The sequence below is a fragment of the Acomys minous genome, assembly GCF_964271855.1.
Source record: "Acomys minous genome assembly, chromosome: 15".
In the NCBI taxonomy this organism is placed as follows: Eukaryota; Metazoa; Chordata; class Mammalia; order Rodentia; family Muridae; genus Acomys; species Acomys minous.
This window is the reverse complement of record NC_140497.1, coordinates 70,478,320-70,495,206: the sequence shown is the minus strand read 5'-3', so window position 1 is coordinate 70,495,206 and position 16,887 is coordinate 70,478,320. Positions and strand designations below refer to the sequence as shown.

At 40.6% G+C, this 16,887-nt stretch overlaps 2 protein-coding genes and 1 pseudogene across 5 annotated transcripts; 1 reads left to right on the top strand and 2 right to left on the bottom strand.

The window, feature by feature from the left end:
- Nucleotides 1–1,073: 1,073 nt before the first annotated feature.
- CABS1 (calcium binding protein, spermatid associated 1) lies at nucleotides 1,074–3,175 on the bottom strand. 2 transcript variants are annotated; one of them, XM_084758203.1, is made up of 2 exons: nucleotides 2,200–3,175; nucleotides 1,074–1,232 (listed from the first exon to the last, which is right to left on the bottom strand). In XM_084758203.1, exons 1-2 carry the CDS (start codon nucleotides 3,138–3,140, stop codon nucleotides 1,226–1,228), a joined length of 948 nt encoding a protein of 315 aa, XP_084614329.1. In that variant the 5' UTR covers nucleotides 3,141–3,175; the 3' UTR covers nucleotides 1,074–1,225. The 2 variants fall into 2 exon arrangements, with proteins under 2 accessions (XP_084614329.1, XP_084614328.1); XM_084758202.1 differs by having other exon boundaries at nucleotides 1,077–1,232; nucleotides 1,848–3,175.
- A 15-nt stretch (nucleotides 3,176–3,190) lies between these two features.
- On the bottom strand, nucleotides 3,191–8,577 carry LOC311584096 (uncharacterized protein). 2 transcript variants are annotated; one of them, XM_084758170.1, is made up of 2 exons: nucleotides 4,541–8,577; nucleotides 3,191–3,326 (listed from the first exon to the last, which is right to left on the bottom strand). In XM_084758170.1, exons 1-2 carry the CDS (start codon nucleotides 8,301–8,303, stop codon nucleotides 3,316–3,318), a joined length of 3,774 nt encoding a protein of 1,257 aa, XP_084614296.1. In that variant the 5' UTR covers nucleotides 8,304–8,577; the 3' UTR covers nucleotides 3,191–3,315. The 2 variants fall into 2 exon arrangements, with proteins under 2 accessions (XP_084614296.1, XP_084614295.1); XM_084758169.1 differs by lacking the exon at nucleotides 3,191–3,326 and adding an exon at nucleotides 3,850–4,215.
- Nucleotides 8,578–13,746: 5,169 nt separating this feature from the next.
- Nucleotides 13,747–14,377, top strand: LOC311584190 (ferritin light chain 1-like; annotated as a pseudogene). Its single transcript has one exon. The product of its transcript is annotated as a ferritin light chain 1-like (transcript).
- Nucleotides 14,378–16,887: the final 2,510 nt, after the last annotated feature.

Below are 16,887 nucleotides of genomic sequence, written 5' to 3'. Positions count from 1 at the left end.
CTCTCCCATGCTCTAGCCCTTGGGACCAGCTCACCAGTACCCGCTCCCCCAGGGCCAGGTCTACTGTGCTGCCAGGCTGGTGCAGGGCCCATGTTTTTCCTCTCAATTTTGAGATTATAATGATATAATTTCCCCCTGCCTTTTTTTTCCGTCAAGCCCTCCCATATACCTTTTTTGCTCTCTTTCAAATTCATGGCCGCTTTTTCATTAATTGTTACCTGCCTGCATACTCATGTATTCCTAAATACAGTCTGCTCAGTCCGTAAATTAATTGTATGTATGTTTACAGGGGTGACCATCTGACATGGGACAACCAATTGGTGGGCCCTTCTATGGGGAAGATGGTTTCTCCCATTCTCAGCATTTCTTAGTTGCCTGTAGTTCTTTGTGGAGGGTTGAGGCTGCTGGTGGGTTTTTCCTGCCCAGTTTGATATCTCTACTGTTGTTACCTCTGTGCAGCCCATACCTGGGCAGTCATGTTGGTGAGACTTTCTGGGTGTTTCTTTTTGGAAACTACTTACATAACAAGGGCAGTACTCTTCACTGCCAAATATAATGTAACTTTCTTCCAGTTGTTTGATTTTAGATTAAATATAATTATTTCTCTATATAATTTTGATTGTTGTATCAAGGATGTTTTGTCTTTTTTTTATATATGCTTAGGTGGGTTTATTATCCTCATTTTGGGAAATGTAGTTTTAAAAAAAATGTCTTAAGTATATTTTGAAGAGTATTCCACTTTATATTTCCCCAAGTACTTGATTGAGAGAAATTAGTCAGGATACCCATGGTCTGAGTTACTCTTCATCTGATATTAAATGCTCATATTTTAATGTTTCTGGGTTTAAATACAGTACCATGTCTATCCCAGTGTAGACTCTACTTAAACCTCCCACTTCGTGTATGGTAATCACTATTTACTTAGTGTTTTGACTTGTTTAATTTCTTCCTTTTTTTGGTAAAATGAAACTATGGATCTTTATGGAAGATACTATTTTTGTTTTTGTCTAAGCAATGAATTTTTTCTTTCCTAATTCTAAAGAATTTTGTACCAGGATATCAAACACAGCACACGCAATAAATCAGTTGCTGCCAGAACGATTTATTGAGGAGAATCAGCACAGTGACAACAGGCCCACTTGAAAAGTCTATCAGAAAAGAATGAAGATACGCGCCCTTGATTTGCTAACCAGCTGCCTAAGAAGAAGAGAACATTATCCAACGTTTAAGATCTGAAAAAAAAAATTGACAAAAAATTTCAGGACTCAAATCTTACCAGGAAGAACATTATATGAATTCATGTGTATACAGTTTTTCAAATGAACACATGTTAAACTAATATTTTGTTTTAGTTAGCATCAAATATGAGACAAGAAGTATGTCTGATTTCTTGTGTTACACATGGATATTAAGCAATTGCAAGGAAGCTTTAATTCCTACATTCATGAGACTTTCAAATACATTATTATAATGGAAAAGAGTCACACATATGATAACAACAAGGAAATGTTTGTAATAAGAGTTTCAGGAAACTTTTTAGGGTTTCGGTAATTTTTTCATGTTACTTGATTCTCTTCATATCCATAATTTAATTAAATCATAATATTTAGAATTAAATGGAATGGCACATATAATTAAATATTGTAAAAAAAAAAAGGTTCTTTTACCTCTTGACATCTTTATGCCACTAAAATGTAGTATGGGATTTTTTACATTAAGTAGTTACATAACTCAAACTGTGACACCTAGGAAGCACTGAGATTGTTGGTTTTAAAATTGCCCTTCCATATATTTTGCTGCACGCCCTCTATCCATGAGCATCTGTATTTTCTATGTCTAATACTTGCCTTAAATGCCCATGTTATTTCTTTTAAAAGTTTTTCTTGCTGAGTAACTTCTTAGACATTAACACTATCTTTTAACCCATGGCGCACTAATATGTGGCCTCCCTTACGTCGCTGGTTTTACATCATGAGCTCATCCGGATCTTCTTTCAGCAGTTTGAAGATACCAGAGTCAGTGGTGGAGGGGTCCTCCTTGTGGTTAGGGCAATCGTCTATAGAGGTCACCACAGGAAACTCCTCCATGACCTCAGTTACCGATTCTATTGTATCGTTTTCAGACAGATCTTCTGCGATGTTACAGGTTGATTCCTCCCTGACGGTCTTAGTTTTCGAGGCAGGGACAATGAAGTCGTACCTGGATTCCACAGCAGTAAGCAAAACAGAACGGGAGTCTGCCTCATTTACAGTCTCTTTCTCCACCCAAGCATTAACACCATCAGCCGATTCCTCGTCAGTTAAGGTATCTTCTGGGTTATCTTTGGCTTTTTCAGCAGAGTTAGTGAGTTCAAAAACAGTGATAAATTTTTCCTCATCCGAGTCCGTTAATTTAGTCACAACTCTGGGGCTATCTTCTGAAACAATCAGGTCGCTCTCTGTTATTTTCTCTTCTGCAATGGTGGTCATGTCTGGAATGGTGGTGACCTCTTTCTCAGTAGAGGGAGGGATTTCAGCCTCTGGACTAAAGGAGTCAGTGTCCTGGACTGCTCCATCATCAGGCACGTCGGCATTGATTGGGGAACTAACCTCTGTTTCCGTGTTTTCATCTGACAGTGCAGAGGTGTCCTCGCCATGGGCAGTGCTATCCTCCAGTGTGCCAGGGAGCTCAGGAGTGGGTAGGACTTCCTTGTCTTCTGTGTCAATGGTGGCTAAGAGGATGTCTTCTTTTCCAATGTTACTAGAAAAATCTATTAAAGAAACAGTACCAACTGGGCCTGAGATGTTTCCAATTTTCACTGGAATGAAATTTTCAGTAATCGACTCCTTAGTTTTGGAGTTTGCAGTTTCAGTCGGAGTGGTAGTTTCTTTCTCTGGAAGGGTTGTTGACTTCAGACTGGCCTCAATGTCATCTTCTAATTTGAGTTTTTCTTTCGTAGGTGTGGGCTTGTTGGCCGTTGTCGAAAAGTCACCATCTGGCGTGCAGTCATTTACTGAAGTGATGTGGTCTCCTTCAGACGTAATAGTTGTTTCTGATTTAAGAATGGTGTCGGCCCCGAAGAAAATGGCTGCTTCTGTGGGCGTTTCACTGTTCTCCCTTGGAGGATGAGAATAAATTTTGGGCGATCCATCTTCAGCCATGGGGCACAGGGGCACTGAGCACTCTCACAGGTCTTTCCTCTGAGCTTAGTGGCACCTCTGGGCATGGGAGTGGTGATCGTCATAGTGACTGAGGCACTGGTCATCATGAGGATTGTTGCATCAGTCAGCCAGCTAATGACAAGGGCTCACCTTGGAGGCTGCTTCTTGGCTGCAGCTAGACATTTACTAGAATGCGTATTAATATAGAAGAAAAAAATGGAATTCTGATTATAAAATAAAAATCATGCTAAATATTTTATTTTACTTTTTTTTTTTTAAGAAAACCTAGGATTAACCATATTTCTGCTGACAAGTGTGTGCCTTTTGACATGGCACTGGTGCCCCTTGACACAGACATACTCAAGCTTGCTAGGTACTTAGTGGTTTAGTGTCAGTAACAGAAACCCTGGCTGACTGTAGGCTATCAGCTTCTTTTTGGCATCAACTACTTTACAAGTAAGTGATGTTGTATTTTTTGAGGCAGGGCCGTGCTCTTCTCTGAGACTGATGTTGCTTAAATGTCTAAATTTAAAAGCGCTTTGGTAGTGAACAAAAATAGAGAAGATAATTATGCAGCAGAGACTTCAGTCAGCTATTTTCTTCTAAGAGGGAAATTTCATTTTAAAGTAGGAATAATAATAATAATAATAATAATAATAATAATAATAATAACAATAACAACAACAACAATAACAATATCAACAACAGCAAAACAATAGACTGTTCAGGCTTTTTGTGTTTTCTTCAGTTACCTTGAGAACAGTGTCTTAAGTGTTGTAGTTTTTTTTATTGTTGTTTGTTTTGGTTTTTTTGTTTGTTTGTTTTATTTCTGCCCCCTGCAAGTTGTTATCTCAGCCCCAGAAGACCTTTGTAATGGAAGTTGCTGTCACATCTCTAAACCCACAAAGCGGCAAGAGTCAGGGAGAAGTAACAGTAGCTGTTCCCGAAGATACTCATTTCAGATGGAATTTTCAAATAATCGTACAGCAAGCAATGATGACACTATTGACTTTAAAGTGTAGCTGATTAGATTAAGGAGGAAGAAAATTCAGGTTTTTTAAAGCCAGTCTCTTGCCTATGGATCAGAGAAAATGGAAAATTCAGACTCACATACATCGTAATCTAGGAACACTAGGTTGAATGGTACTTGAAATGAAAGGGAAGAAAAATTACATTTTGCGTATGGGACTTAGGGTCATTTATTTTATTAATGTAAGAAATAGTATTAATGAAATGAATGTAATCATCCTTTATCTCAAACTTATGCGACCATTCAGTTGGAGAATTACTGAGTAGGTCACTTGTTAGCAGGCCAGGGGTTTCAAGATATTCTGTGGAGGCCTCAAGAACAAACTGAGGGTTTGCAGGGCTTTTTGGAGCTACATATATTTTGTACCTACCTTCTTCTAACAGCATAGACTCTCCTTCATGACTGCTGTCAGTAGGATGAATGAAGGCATCTTCCATGGTGTGCATTGTGTTCACTGGTGAGACAGCGAACATAGCCATATTGTCTAATTCTTCAGAGAATTCATCATTAGAGGCGACACCAAATCCAGCCAGAGGAATATTGCTGTTCTGTGAATGTGATATCTCTGCCACAGTATGTTCTCTCTCCATACTGGATGGTGAGCCTGCATCATGATTTATAGAATTTCTGAAAACATTCGCTGAAGTTCTCGAAGGAACAATTGAGTTCACGCTAAGGGGACGAAAGTTGGCTTGGCGTTTGATGCCTTGGCTTTCTTGATTATCAGTTTTGTTAATAAGATTAACAAATTCAGTAATTCCTGATGCTTTAGGTTCTGAGCCTGAGGAATAGGTCAAAGGTTTGTCATGCACGAGGCCAGAATCCTTGGTTATGTTTTCAGGAATGAGAATGATGATGTCAGTTGTTAGGAGTTTAGCATCGCTGTTTTCCATAGAGCCAGTAGGAGACAAGGCCATTTTCATGGGCAACTGATAGAATTTAGTGTGAGGGTTTGTGATTGGCGGCTTCACGTAATCAACGGTAAGTGGATCTCCAGCCTGAGCCTTTGTTAGCTTTGTTGTGCTCAGGGTGGAACCAGGATAAGATGTTTCTTTTGAACATTCTAGACCTTTTTGTTGAGCAGAAGCAACGACCAGCTTCGGAATGAATAGAGTAGCTTTCATTTTATTTAACTCTCCTAAGTCCGCTGCAACGTTATCTCCAAAAGTGTCGACTTTTTCTTCTGTGACAGGCTTGTCAGTGCTGAAAGATATGCAAGCCTCAGTTCCTGAGGTGGCTCTTTCCTTTGCAGATGGACTGATAGACGTTTGTTGGACATGGTGACTTACAAACTCAGTAGCTTTATTTGTGCCTCCTTCTTTGTAGGTTGCTGTTTCGGGGGCTACAGGTGAGAGGGCCATGCCATCAGTTTCATCGATGATGTCTCCACCTTCAGTTTTGAGGATATGAGCTGCACTTACGATTTTCTCTGGAAAAGTCATAGGATCCTCTGGAGGAGCAGCGGAGACTTGGGAGAAGGACTTAACAGCACTTGGCTCATTAACCACTTCCCAGTCCTCTTCAGTGGAAGACAAGTGTTCTGCTGTTGGTTCTGATACCTGTGATGTCACTGCTGTATCAGATAACATGCCACTGTCACCAAGAGAAACTGCAGTTCTAGAAATTTTCTGATTGGGGATTAATAGAGACTTTAGACTTACAGGCAGAATGTCTCCTACAGTAGAAACAGTGGTGGTAGTGTTGTAATTGCCTTCCTTAGTTGTAAAGGCAAAAAAGTCAGGAGAACTGATTATGGCACTTGGTGACTTTTTAGTGACATTTAGCAGATTTAAAAGTGCCATTAAGTTTGTTTTGTTTATGCTCTTCCTAGCTTCACCAGGGTGCATATTATCTTTCACTCGAATGCTGGAATCTCTTCTTATAAAGCTGGGCACTGCTTCTAGGGTAAAGATATAAATGTTTGGAATATTTTCCTCCATCATTGTGTAAGCATTATCTCTAAAAAGTTCCTCACTGTTAGAGTCATGATTACTTTTTGTTGTAATCATTTTCCCTTGAACTTTAAAATTTTCAGGCAAAGGTTTTGAGACCACATTTTCAGGAATTTCAAATCCAGGTTGGCCATCCCTGTGTTTGATGATCCTTCTGAAAGTTGTAGCATCATTCACAGCAGAATTAGTTGAATAATGCGTGCCAGCCGGACTGGTTTCTTTGAGAACATAATCACCGTCTGTGGGTTTAACAGCAATGTGATTTTTGATGTTTTCTCCTTCAAGTGTATCTTCCTCTTCTGGTTTAATGCTTTCCTCATTTTGCCGATCAGTTTCATAGCTCAGTGTGGCATCCTGCTCCAAAGAGGCTTCTGGCTCATATTGTGGGCTATACAATATCTTTTCTGCATCGTGAGCACCTGTGGACATTCCTATTTTCAAAGCCGTTGTGGTAGTTTTATTAGGAAGATACGTTTGGGATGCCAAAATATCTCTCAAGGAGATTTCCTTAACAGAGTTTGTTGCTTGAGAAAGATGGAAAGGGGCAGTGGAGTCAACAATTAATCTAGACTTTTCATCTCTAGAGTCTTTGGTATAGTCCTGGGAAGTCCTTCCTGGGTCATCAGGTTTTCTTTTCAGAGTTTTAACATCAGTACTTTTGATGATGTATTTCTTTAATGGCCAGGCAGCAATTATTGAAGGCAAGTCTATTTTAACTTTGTCTTTATCATTATAGAACTTATCATTTACTGCCTCAGCAATGTCATGAGTACTGTTTCTTACATCATTCCTTGCTGTTCTTTGTTTATTGGCCAGTCTGTCATTTGTTTTTGCATTGATGTCAGTAGGGGTTTGATAGTTATCTTTGAGGTTAATTATGTCTCCACTGTCCATGGTGGAAGATAGCCTTTTATTATTGGTGTTCCAGGCCACATGTGGGTTCTTTTTAGTATTGAGAATTGGTTGAGAGATAACATAATAGTATACATTAAGTGGTCTAGAATAACCCATTCTTTCAATTTGGTGCGGAGAATTACTGGACACAGGGACTGCAATGCTACCTTTTGTTTCTACATTCTGTTTAATCCCTGTACTTTCACCTAAGCTACTAAGTTTTGTTTTTTTGGCCATTGGCTTAAAGTACATCTTCTTGTCTGTAGGGCTAGTTACATATACGGCATCAACATTTTCTTCCTCAGGAAGTCTAAGGTCTCTTTCATTTACTGTTATTTCAGCAGAAGGTACAACAGTAAATTGGGAAAGAGAACTTGTGGTGGCACTATCTAGGAACCCATCTCTTTCAATGTTACCATATTCTGATTCAAAGTGCTTTAAATCATGAGAAGATGGAATATCTTCTGTTTCCTGGAAGACAGCCTCTTCCTCCATTTCAGACTCTACTTCTGTATCGAGCTTTGGTTTTCCTTCACTGGGCATGTCCCTGTCTATTGAATGCCTAGAGTCCATTCTTGGAATAAGTATACTTTTCTCAGAAGGGGCTGCAGAACCAAAGAATGCATGTCCTTGTTCATCTTCATCACTGGTAGTGGTACCCGTTCCAAGAAAACTCTGTTCCTTTGCTGTGTCAGTGTCACTCTCTTCTGCCAAAGCAGAGAACTCCTCCAAAGAGTTGTGCGTGTGAGTACCAGAGTCAGAGGCAAACAGTGCTTTAGTTCTTCCAATGGATGAGAAGTGTTCAAGACTCTGAGTTATCTCTGCGTCTCTCTCAAAGTGAGGAATAGCAGAGGAATCAGTCTTAGATTGGTAATGAACCACTGACGCAGGCGATGAAATGCTGTTTTCCCTAGAAAGAGGCATCCTGATCCTTCTCTGTCTTATTTGGGAATTAGGTTCAAAGCTGGAAACAGCAGACATATCCTGAATAACATCAGAGGAGGTTGAAGCATTGCTCTTTGAAGAGTCTTCGTTAGTAGGATTTTCTACTGTCCCTTTGACATAAGCAAAGCCAACTGAAGGCTGATTAGTGAATAAGTTGTGTAGAGCATCATTACCAGGTGGAGGGAACTTTTGCAAGTCAGCTTTGAGTATCTCTAAGTGGTTTTCCTCTGAGGGAGATCCAGTAATCTCTGTTAGCCCATCTAACGGTGCAGGATAGCTACCTGAGTCTTCTGCAGGTGAATTTTCTTCTGTTTTGGGGGTGTGTGAAGGGTCACTTGCCATGTGCTTGCATAAAGGTGAATTGGCAGGAAAAGGTTGGTTTGTCTGTCTGTGTATTTCTTGACTCCCGTTATACTAAAGGGAAAGAAGGGCAACATTTTTTTTGTGTGTGTGTGTGTGTGACATTCCTCTTGTAGATGATTTCACTAAAAACACATCAATGCATAGCACTAATTCTATCAAATAAAATACCATTCTGAAGGCTTCTGTTTTCATCTTTATTGATTTCCTATTAACTTAGTTAAAATGCCCAATATCACTCTGAGGAGAAGCTGATGTTAGACTGAGTACTCTCCATGGTAAAGTTGCAACAACTAATCTCTCACAGTGTAAAAGAGAGGAAGAGAGCCTTTCAAACTGTATACCACAATACATGGTCTTTTGTGATCTTTAGTTCCACTTTATAATAAAATAATTAATTGTGGTACTAGGGATTAAATCCAAGACATCATATGTGCTAGGCAAGAGAGCTGCTCCTTGATTATATCTCTAGTCCAATGTTGATTTTTAATTTTTGAGTTAGGAGCTTGCTTGGATGCCTAGAGTGACTCGAAATTCACTCTGAGCCCAGACAAGCCTTGAGCTTGTGACATTCCATTCTGAGCAGCCTCTGGTGCAGGGGTGCAACATCAGGCCTAGCTTATGTAAGTAATTTTAATTATTTCTATAAAAATATTCTAATAGAAATAAATATATATATAAACAGAATATAAAATGCAATGGCATTTTTTTTACATCTTTTCTAAAGATAACTTAAAATCTACATTCATTTTCCCTCATCAATTTTTTAATTCTTTAAAAATAATGTTATATTAAATACTGAAAAAAAAACCTTACTGGAAAGAAAATCAGAAAGTTCAAGGTGGTCATAGTCAGGATCAAGATCTTCATCTTGTCTTGCTAGTAATTCCCTGCAAGGAAAGTACAGCATTGTTCTCTGTTAGTTACCCATTGAGCATGTGTATACACACACACATACACACACACACACACACACACACTTAAAAATATCAGAAAAACGTCAAAAGGTGGTGGTGCAACCTTTGATCCCAGCAGCCGGGATCTCTGAGTTTGAGGCCAGCCTGGTGTACATAGTGAGTTCCAGGACAGCCAGGGCTACGTAGAGAAACTGTCTCAAAAACCTAAAACCAACAATAAACAACAGCAAAAATCCAAGAAACAAAAACATACCACCACCACCAACAAAACAAAACCAACCAACCAAACAACTCTGTCAAATCAGAAGTAATTTATGCATATTCTACTATTATTGACATCTAAGTAAGATATCATTTTACTTAATAACATTGAAAATAGCTACTTTTAGTCCATTGTTAGAAATGAGAGTGTGGGAATAAAGTGCCGAGATCAACACCCTTCAAGTAGTCAGAGAGAGGAATGATTGTGTCTGCTTCTGTGTCTTTATAGAAGCAAGGAGTCAAGCATATAGCTTACAAACACATTTTCCCCAGAATACTTCAGAGAGGACCTCACTTTCTAAATTTGTCTTTAATTTCATGTTAATATTTTTTAAATTTATTTGCTGTATTTTTAAAGAGACCGTTTAGATAGAAATTAAGGAATCTATATTCAGTCAGAGTTAAAGTCCATACAAAAGGGTTATGAGAAAAAGTGGATGTTTGAAGAAAGGCTTCATCTAAAAGTTAAGATTTAGTCAGTATTTACCTTATAAAGGCTCTTTTTTATTTTCTCGGCTGCCTTCTGGTTTTACTTTTCATCAACTCATGAAGAGGAATCTAGACTGAAAAAGCATACAAGAAACCGAGGCTCCTTGATCTTTATTATTGGGCAAGGATGGGTGAGGGGGTGGGTAGGGTGGGGCGGGGCGCAGCAGCAAGGGGAGGGGGTGCTGGGAAGGCGGGGGGGGGGGGGGGGGGGGGGAGGGTACCACAGGAGAAGTGTGTGCTTTCACATCTAAGACATTGCTTCTGAGCTAATCCCAAGAGAAATGAAAGGAGAGGGAGTGTCTTCTGGCTTTCAGTTCTATCTTTCAGACACAGAGGGAGGCTATCTCCAAATTTAAAGAGGCAAAGCTCGTATTTTAAATATTATGGCTTCTAGTGCCAGTTTCCGCTTTAAAATGTTTTCCTTTCTTGTCCTTGACAAAATTTAATGCACTATAGTGGCATTTTAGGAATACTATAATTTACATTGTGATTGGCTGAATATCTGACCAAAAAAAAAAAAAGTTTTAGAGAGTCGCATATCTTCCCTCTGTGCATGCACTGTATCCCCGTATATAAGGCCTGTAAGGCCTGTTTCTTCCCCCACTCTTTTTCCCACTACCCTCGCCCAGAGGCAGCCTCTGTATAGTCTCTCAATAAAGCTCCCACTTGTGATACTTTTTCTCCTCTAAGTTTATGTAAATACTACACCAATCTCTGGGACATCTATTTCCTTCAGTAAACTTGACAATAGTTGATATCCAATTTCTGAAACTTTTTTTTACATATAGTGAACAAAAATACAACACTACTAGTGTACTACTTGCCTGAGTTACTTATTGATGTGTGCTTTAAAACCTTCATTAACCTGAATTTAAACGTCTATTGAATTTGAGCTACTTTTCTTCAAGGAGTACTATAAGAGTCTGTTGTTAGCAAGATAGAGAGAGCTTCAGTCTGAACTTGGCTGGGTGGATATATCTTTTCCATTCTAGGCACCTTGAAATTTCCATATTCATATTTATACATTTTACTCATATATTTTCATATATAATACATCTATAAAAATCCAGGATTGATTATGATAGAAAGGTCTGATATCATTAAACAAAATAAAATCAACCTCCTTATCAAGCTTTTGAGGGAGCCTTCTCAAGTTTCCCTATGTTCTGGGTCACCTCAATAGTATCTACTCACAGATGTGAACAAGAGCCAAGTCTGCACAGTTACGTTCAAGACTGGATTTTTTAAATCAGACAAAGTATTGATGTTCAAAGGATCTACAAACATTATAATTAGTGTTAGACCAAAAGCAGTGCATCATGAGCAGGGCAATTATAATGTTATCACTTTTGGAGCTTGAAAGCACCATCTTCATGACATCAAGATTGCTTTTCCAGGGAACTGAAGTAATTGTTTGGAGATCTGGGGAGCAGTGCTGTGTACTTAAGGCGGAAAGCTGATTCAATTGGTGATTATGTGCACAGGTTTTCATTTCAAGGAAGTGGATAGCTTCAGATGCAGAATCCCCAGCTGGCACTAACTCATCCATTAAGATCTAAGGCAACACAGATTTCAGTCTTTTGGTTTTAAAAGTTGGTTCTGGGACAGTGAAACCAAAGCTTTGTACGTTAAGAAACTTCATCTTGAATTTCTCTGTCTCTCTGTCTCTGTCTCTCTCTGTCTCTGTCTCTCTCTGTCTCTCTGACTCTCTCTGTCTCTCTGTCTCTGTCTCTGTCTCTCTCTGTCTCTGTCTGTCTGTCTGTCTCTCTCTCTCTCTCTCTCTCTCTCTCTCTCTCTCTCTCTCTCTCTCTCTCTCCTTTTCAGTAATCCAAGAAGTCTTAATTCATTGCCTCCCTTCGTTTGGATAAATAGTTCATGTACTTTTTTTTTCAGTTGATAATAATACTCAGTTCCCAGAATTTGTTTTTCCTAATGTCTGTGGAGGCTGAAGCACACGCATTTCCATAGGTCAAAAGGGTCGTGTTGAAAGAGGAGATATAAATTAGGAAACAGAGTATGACGGCCCTTTGTAACTCAAGTTGATTTTCACGGGATGGTTGATATTTTTAAAGCTCTAACCTTGTTGGCAGCAGCAGCACACATTTCATGAATGTCTATTCTGGATGCAAAAAGCAATGGCCACAACCTAGAAACATGGATTTGGGCTGCCCAAATATCATGCTTCCACAATGCAGTAGTCCCATGTAGCTTTTATAGCTATCGAACAACAAGATTGGTGGCAGCATCGCATAGGTAGGCCTTAGAAAAATGGGAATATCCTTTGCCAGAGTTCTCAGGTGCTGTGTGGTTGCTCCTTAGCTGTTAGGTTGGTGAAAATTAGGTTGAGTTTGGGGTTAGGAAAGGGTGAAAATCACAGAGCCTTATATGAGACTTGATGGACAGTCTTGCCTAGGGAACATAGACCCTATCATGATTATAGGGACATTGAAAGGGGAAATGTACGTGAGTAAGAGTGGCTGGGGTCTTTTTAAACCTCTCTCCTTGTCTTACGGTTGGCCTGAAGATGTAGATGCTAGGGGAAAATGTAGAATCAGACATTGCCCCAATAGAACCTTAAAATTTTATTTATATGAAATTGTTCATGCCTTTTATTATACCTGAAAAGTTCTCCTTCACTCAGATATTTTTTTTCAAAATTTTTATTATAATTTACTCACATTTCATTCCAATGTAATCCCCTCACTCCTATCTTCCTGCTCCCAGCCTCCCTCCCTCTTCCAACCCACTACCCTTACCTAGACTGCCTACAGGTGAGTTTCTCCTCTCCCCCTGTCTGACTACAGCCTATCCAGTCTCATCCTGCATCCTCTACCTCTGTGTTCCCACAGGGCCTCTCCACCAAGGGGCAATGATCAAATCAGGCATTAGAGTTTGTGTCAGAGGCAGTTCCCTCGCCGCCCTCCCAACCTTCCACCTCCAAACCGCCTTTCCCATGTGGAGAATGAGTTGTCCATGGGGTACATCTGAACGGGGGTGTGTGTCTAGGTTCTCTGCTTGTAGTGTCCTTTGTTGGTGCATCAGTTTGTGAAGGCACGCTGTGGTCCAAATCTGGCAGCCTTGATAATCTTCTTGTGGAGCTCCTGAGCCCCCCATCCTTCCACACAACTCTTCAATATAACTTGCAGCTGTGCGTCCCAGTATCTTAACTCAGCTCTTAAAACTTACCCAAATGAGCTGGGTGTGGTGGTGCACACCTTTAGTCGTAGCACTCAGGAAAACAGAGGCAAGTGGATTGCTGTGAGTTCGAGGCCAGCCTGGTCTACAAAGCAAGTCAAAGACAACCGAGGCTAGACAGAGAAACCCTGTTTCGACCCCCTCAAAAGCCAGAAACAACAACAACAACAACAACAAAGCCAGGCCAAAATAAAACTTGACCAAATTACAAACCCAAGAACATTTCTGGTAAATGATTTTTCCTTTGTCAAAGCTGTGAAGTTATATTCTTTTGATTATCTAATTGTCTTTAGGATAACTGAAGCCATTTTGCCTTTATTCTCCATTTTGATCATAAGGTGAAATTGAGTTCAAGTTCTCAGGCTCTGACTGACAAGCAGTGCCTTGGGTCCCGTGTGCCATCCAAAGCTTCAACAGTTTTTGGATGGCACAGACCAGGAAACTCCCTCTTTGCCTTACAGTCTCTCCAGTTGCAACCTCTGGCACCATCTCCTCACCGCCCTCATCTCCTCGGACTAGCCAGCACTGGCTCTTTTTGGTAAGCTCCATACTGCAGATCAGCCATGACCTCCCAGATTCGTCAGAATTATTCCATTGAAGTAGAAGCTGCTGTCAACAGCCCGGTCAACTTGTACCTGCGGGCCTCCTACCCCTGCCTCTCTCTGGGCTACTATTTTGATCTGGATGATGTGGCTCTGGAGGGTGTAGGCCACTTTTTTTTTTTACACAAATTGCCTGAGGAGAAGAGTGAGGGTGCCAAGCATCTCCTCAAGTTGCAGAATGACCTCAGGGGCCGCCCACTCTTCCAGGAGGGGGAGGAGCCATCTCAAGATGCTTGGGGTAAAACCCAGGAGGTCATGGAAACTGCCTTGGCCCCGGAGAAGAACCTGAACCAGGTCTTCTTGGATCTTTGTTCCCTGGGTTCTGCTCACACAGACCTTCATCTCTGATATCTTGGAAAACCACTTCCTGGATGAGGAGGTGAAGCTCATCAAGAAGATGGGCAGCCATGTGACCAACATCCTTAGGCTGGCTGGACCGTGGCCAGCACAGACAGGCGGGCCACAGGCTTTTCTGGGCGAGTATTTCTTTGAGAGGCTCACTCTCAAGGGCGACTCGGAGGTCTACTTCCCTTCTGAGGGCCTCCATCCTTTGCTCTGCTCTGCACCAGCCAGCCTGAGGATCTCCACCTGAATGAACCTCTCAAGGGACTAGGCAGCTTTGTAACCTACTTGGAGCCCCTCCCAAGTCTTGGGCCAAGTAAAAATAAAGCTTTTGAAAGAGAAAAACAAGCCTTTTACTTACAGTTCAATGTTGAATGTTCTGCTCGAATTAATGATAAATGTATGTTCCACGTAAACAAAAACACAATACCCTGCAATATTCCTTTATTCCAGAATGGTGTGTGTGTGTGTGTGTGTGTGTGTGTGTGTGTGTGTGTGTGTGTGTGTGTGTGTGTGTGAGAGAGAGAGAGAGAGAGAGAGAGAGAGAGAGAGAGAGAGAGAGAGAGAGAGTTCCAATGTTTCCCTAACCTAAATCTAGCCAATCAGCTTACAATGCTTTGTCTAGCTACTTAGGCACAACGTACGTACCTAGAATAGAATTGATTCTGCCTGCTTGGCTATTGTATTTTTCCTTTAAAAACTCACTGTGAGAACTCCTCTTAAAATGCTCAGCACTTGAGATCCTTGTTGCTGTCTACGCAGCCATCTTCAACTTCCAAGTCAGTTGGAAATGGGACTCTGGAGATAAAGAATGAAGTGACACATGTCACCATGGTGTTTACGTTTGTGTAGGGCCATAACTGGAAGGAAGCATGGAGGAACCTCTGCAGTGTTTAACTGCTCTGTATGGCTCTTACCCTGAGGGAAGCATGCAACACATGCTTACATGGTATACTCAAGTTTAAAGAATAATAAGATTACGTATTTAGGATGCATCTCATCTTTTAATGTTATTGTAAGCATGGGCTACTTGTGCATTCCAGGAATGTAGAAAGTTTTCATACTATGCTCCTTTGAAAAATTGGGGGTAGGGTGGGGAGATTGCACAGTTTATTTCTAAACACAGTCAAATGGTGAGTATGGGGCAGCAGGCACAATAGACCCTCCCACCCTTGCATTTAGCTTAATCAAGAACTTCCTTTTTTAAAAAAAAAATCCCTTGGCTGTACAAGATAGAGAAGCCACCCTTCTACAGGAGGGCAGCAAGTAACACAGTGGACTTCAATTAATAAAGTAATAAAGATCACTCTGCATGCAGCTGAATAATTGATTTTGATGGCATGGCTCCTTTTCTTCTTGGGCATCTTTTATAGAGGAATTTTGAATCAGAACATGGCTGCTCTGGCAAGAGATCACATCCAAAAACCTTTTAGATCTGTGTGATACAGCTGGAATACAAATATGCCTTTAATCCAGGAGACAGAGGCAAGAAGATCTGAGTTCAAGGCCAGTCTGGTATACAGCAAGTTTCAGGTTAAAAAACAAACAAACAAAAGAGCTTTAGGTCCAGGGATGGTGGTACATGCCTTTAATCCCAAACAATGAAGGTAAAGTTAGTTTGTAGAAGGGAGGACCCATGTTTGAAAGTGATGTCTAATTGAGTGCAGAAAAAGAGATGAATCAGAGAAAGATTTGACAGAATAGGATATGCCCAGTGCTCAAGAGAACAGAGAGGAAAGAGAAGCTACTTAGGGGAGCAACACAGAGAATGAGAGAAGAGGAGGCAGTTTTACAGGGAGAGTTTTACCAAAGGACGATGAATGAGGGAACGAGCTAGTCAGAGGTGAAGACAAACTGAACCAGAGAATGAGAAGGAGCCAGGAGATTAGAAAAGATTTCTCGAAGTTAGTTTGAGGCCAAGCAGAGCAATTTAGAGGCCAAGAGAAAAGCCAGATTGAATAAATAAGCTGGGAGAGCAGTTTGAGCCAGAACAGCCCAGAGCTCAGTAAGAACAAGGAAGGTGAGCTTATTAAGCAGTAAGTCTCAGAAGTTGAAAATGTTCCAGGCCTAGGTTATATTGTACATAGCCTAGAAACTTCCAGGACTAAGCCTTGGTTAGCTGACAGAGGCAGTAATCCTCTGAGACAACAATTGAGTCACATGAATAAAGATCCTTTTTACAATCTTTAATAATAACAAACCAAGTACAAGGCTCTGCAATTGACCGGGAGTGGCCCCAGCAGTCCGGTTTACCCAAGGCTACTGAGAAATGGGCTATGACCCCTACAAACAACTGGTTTAGGAACATGGATTATTAAGGGAGGCAGGGTGAGAACTGAGAGGCTCTGTGTTAGGAAGGGGCAGGGTCTTAGAGGACCTCAGTGAACAAGTTCAAACAGCATCAACCTCAACTTCCACTGCCACATTCATCCTGGGCCTGGAAACTCTGAGAAAACAACCACAAAGGTAAAATGTGGTAGGGAAATGGGAGTGGGGATCTGAGCAGATCATACCCCAGGCTCTAAACTTCCAGAGTAGCTGAGTCCTGGGAATACACGTTTGACGCACTGACCCCTAAATCCCTGATGCTCTGACTTTGATCATGGTGGAAGAAAAGGCTGTATCTATCTATCTATCTATCTATCTATCTATCTATCTATCTATCTAAAAAGTTTTAAATTATAATATATATAATACTATATATCTACTGAATATATACATATACACATATATAATTTAATACTTCCTGGGAGGAAACGG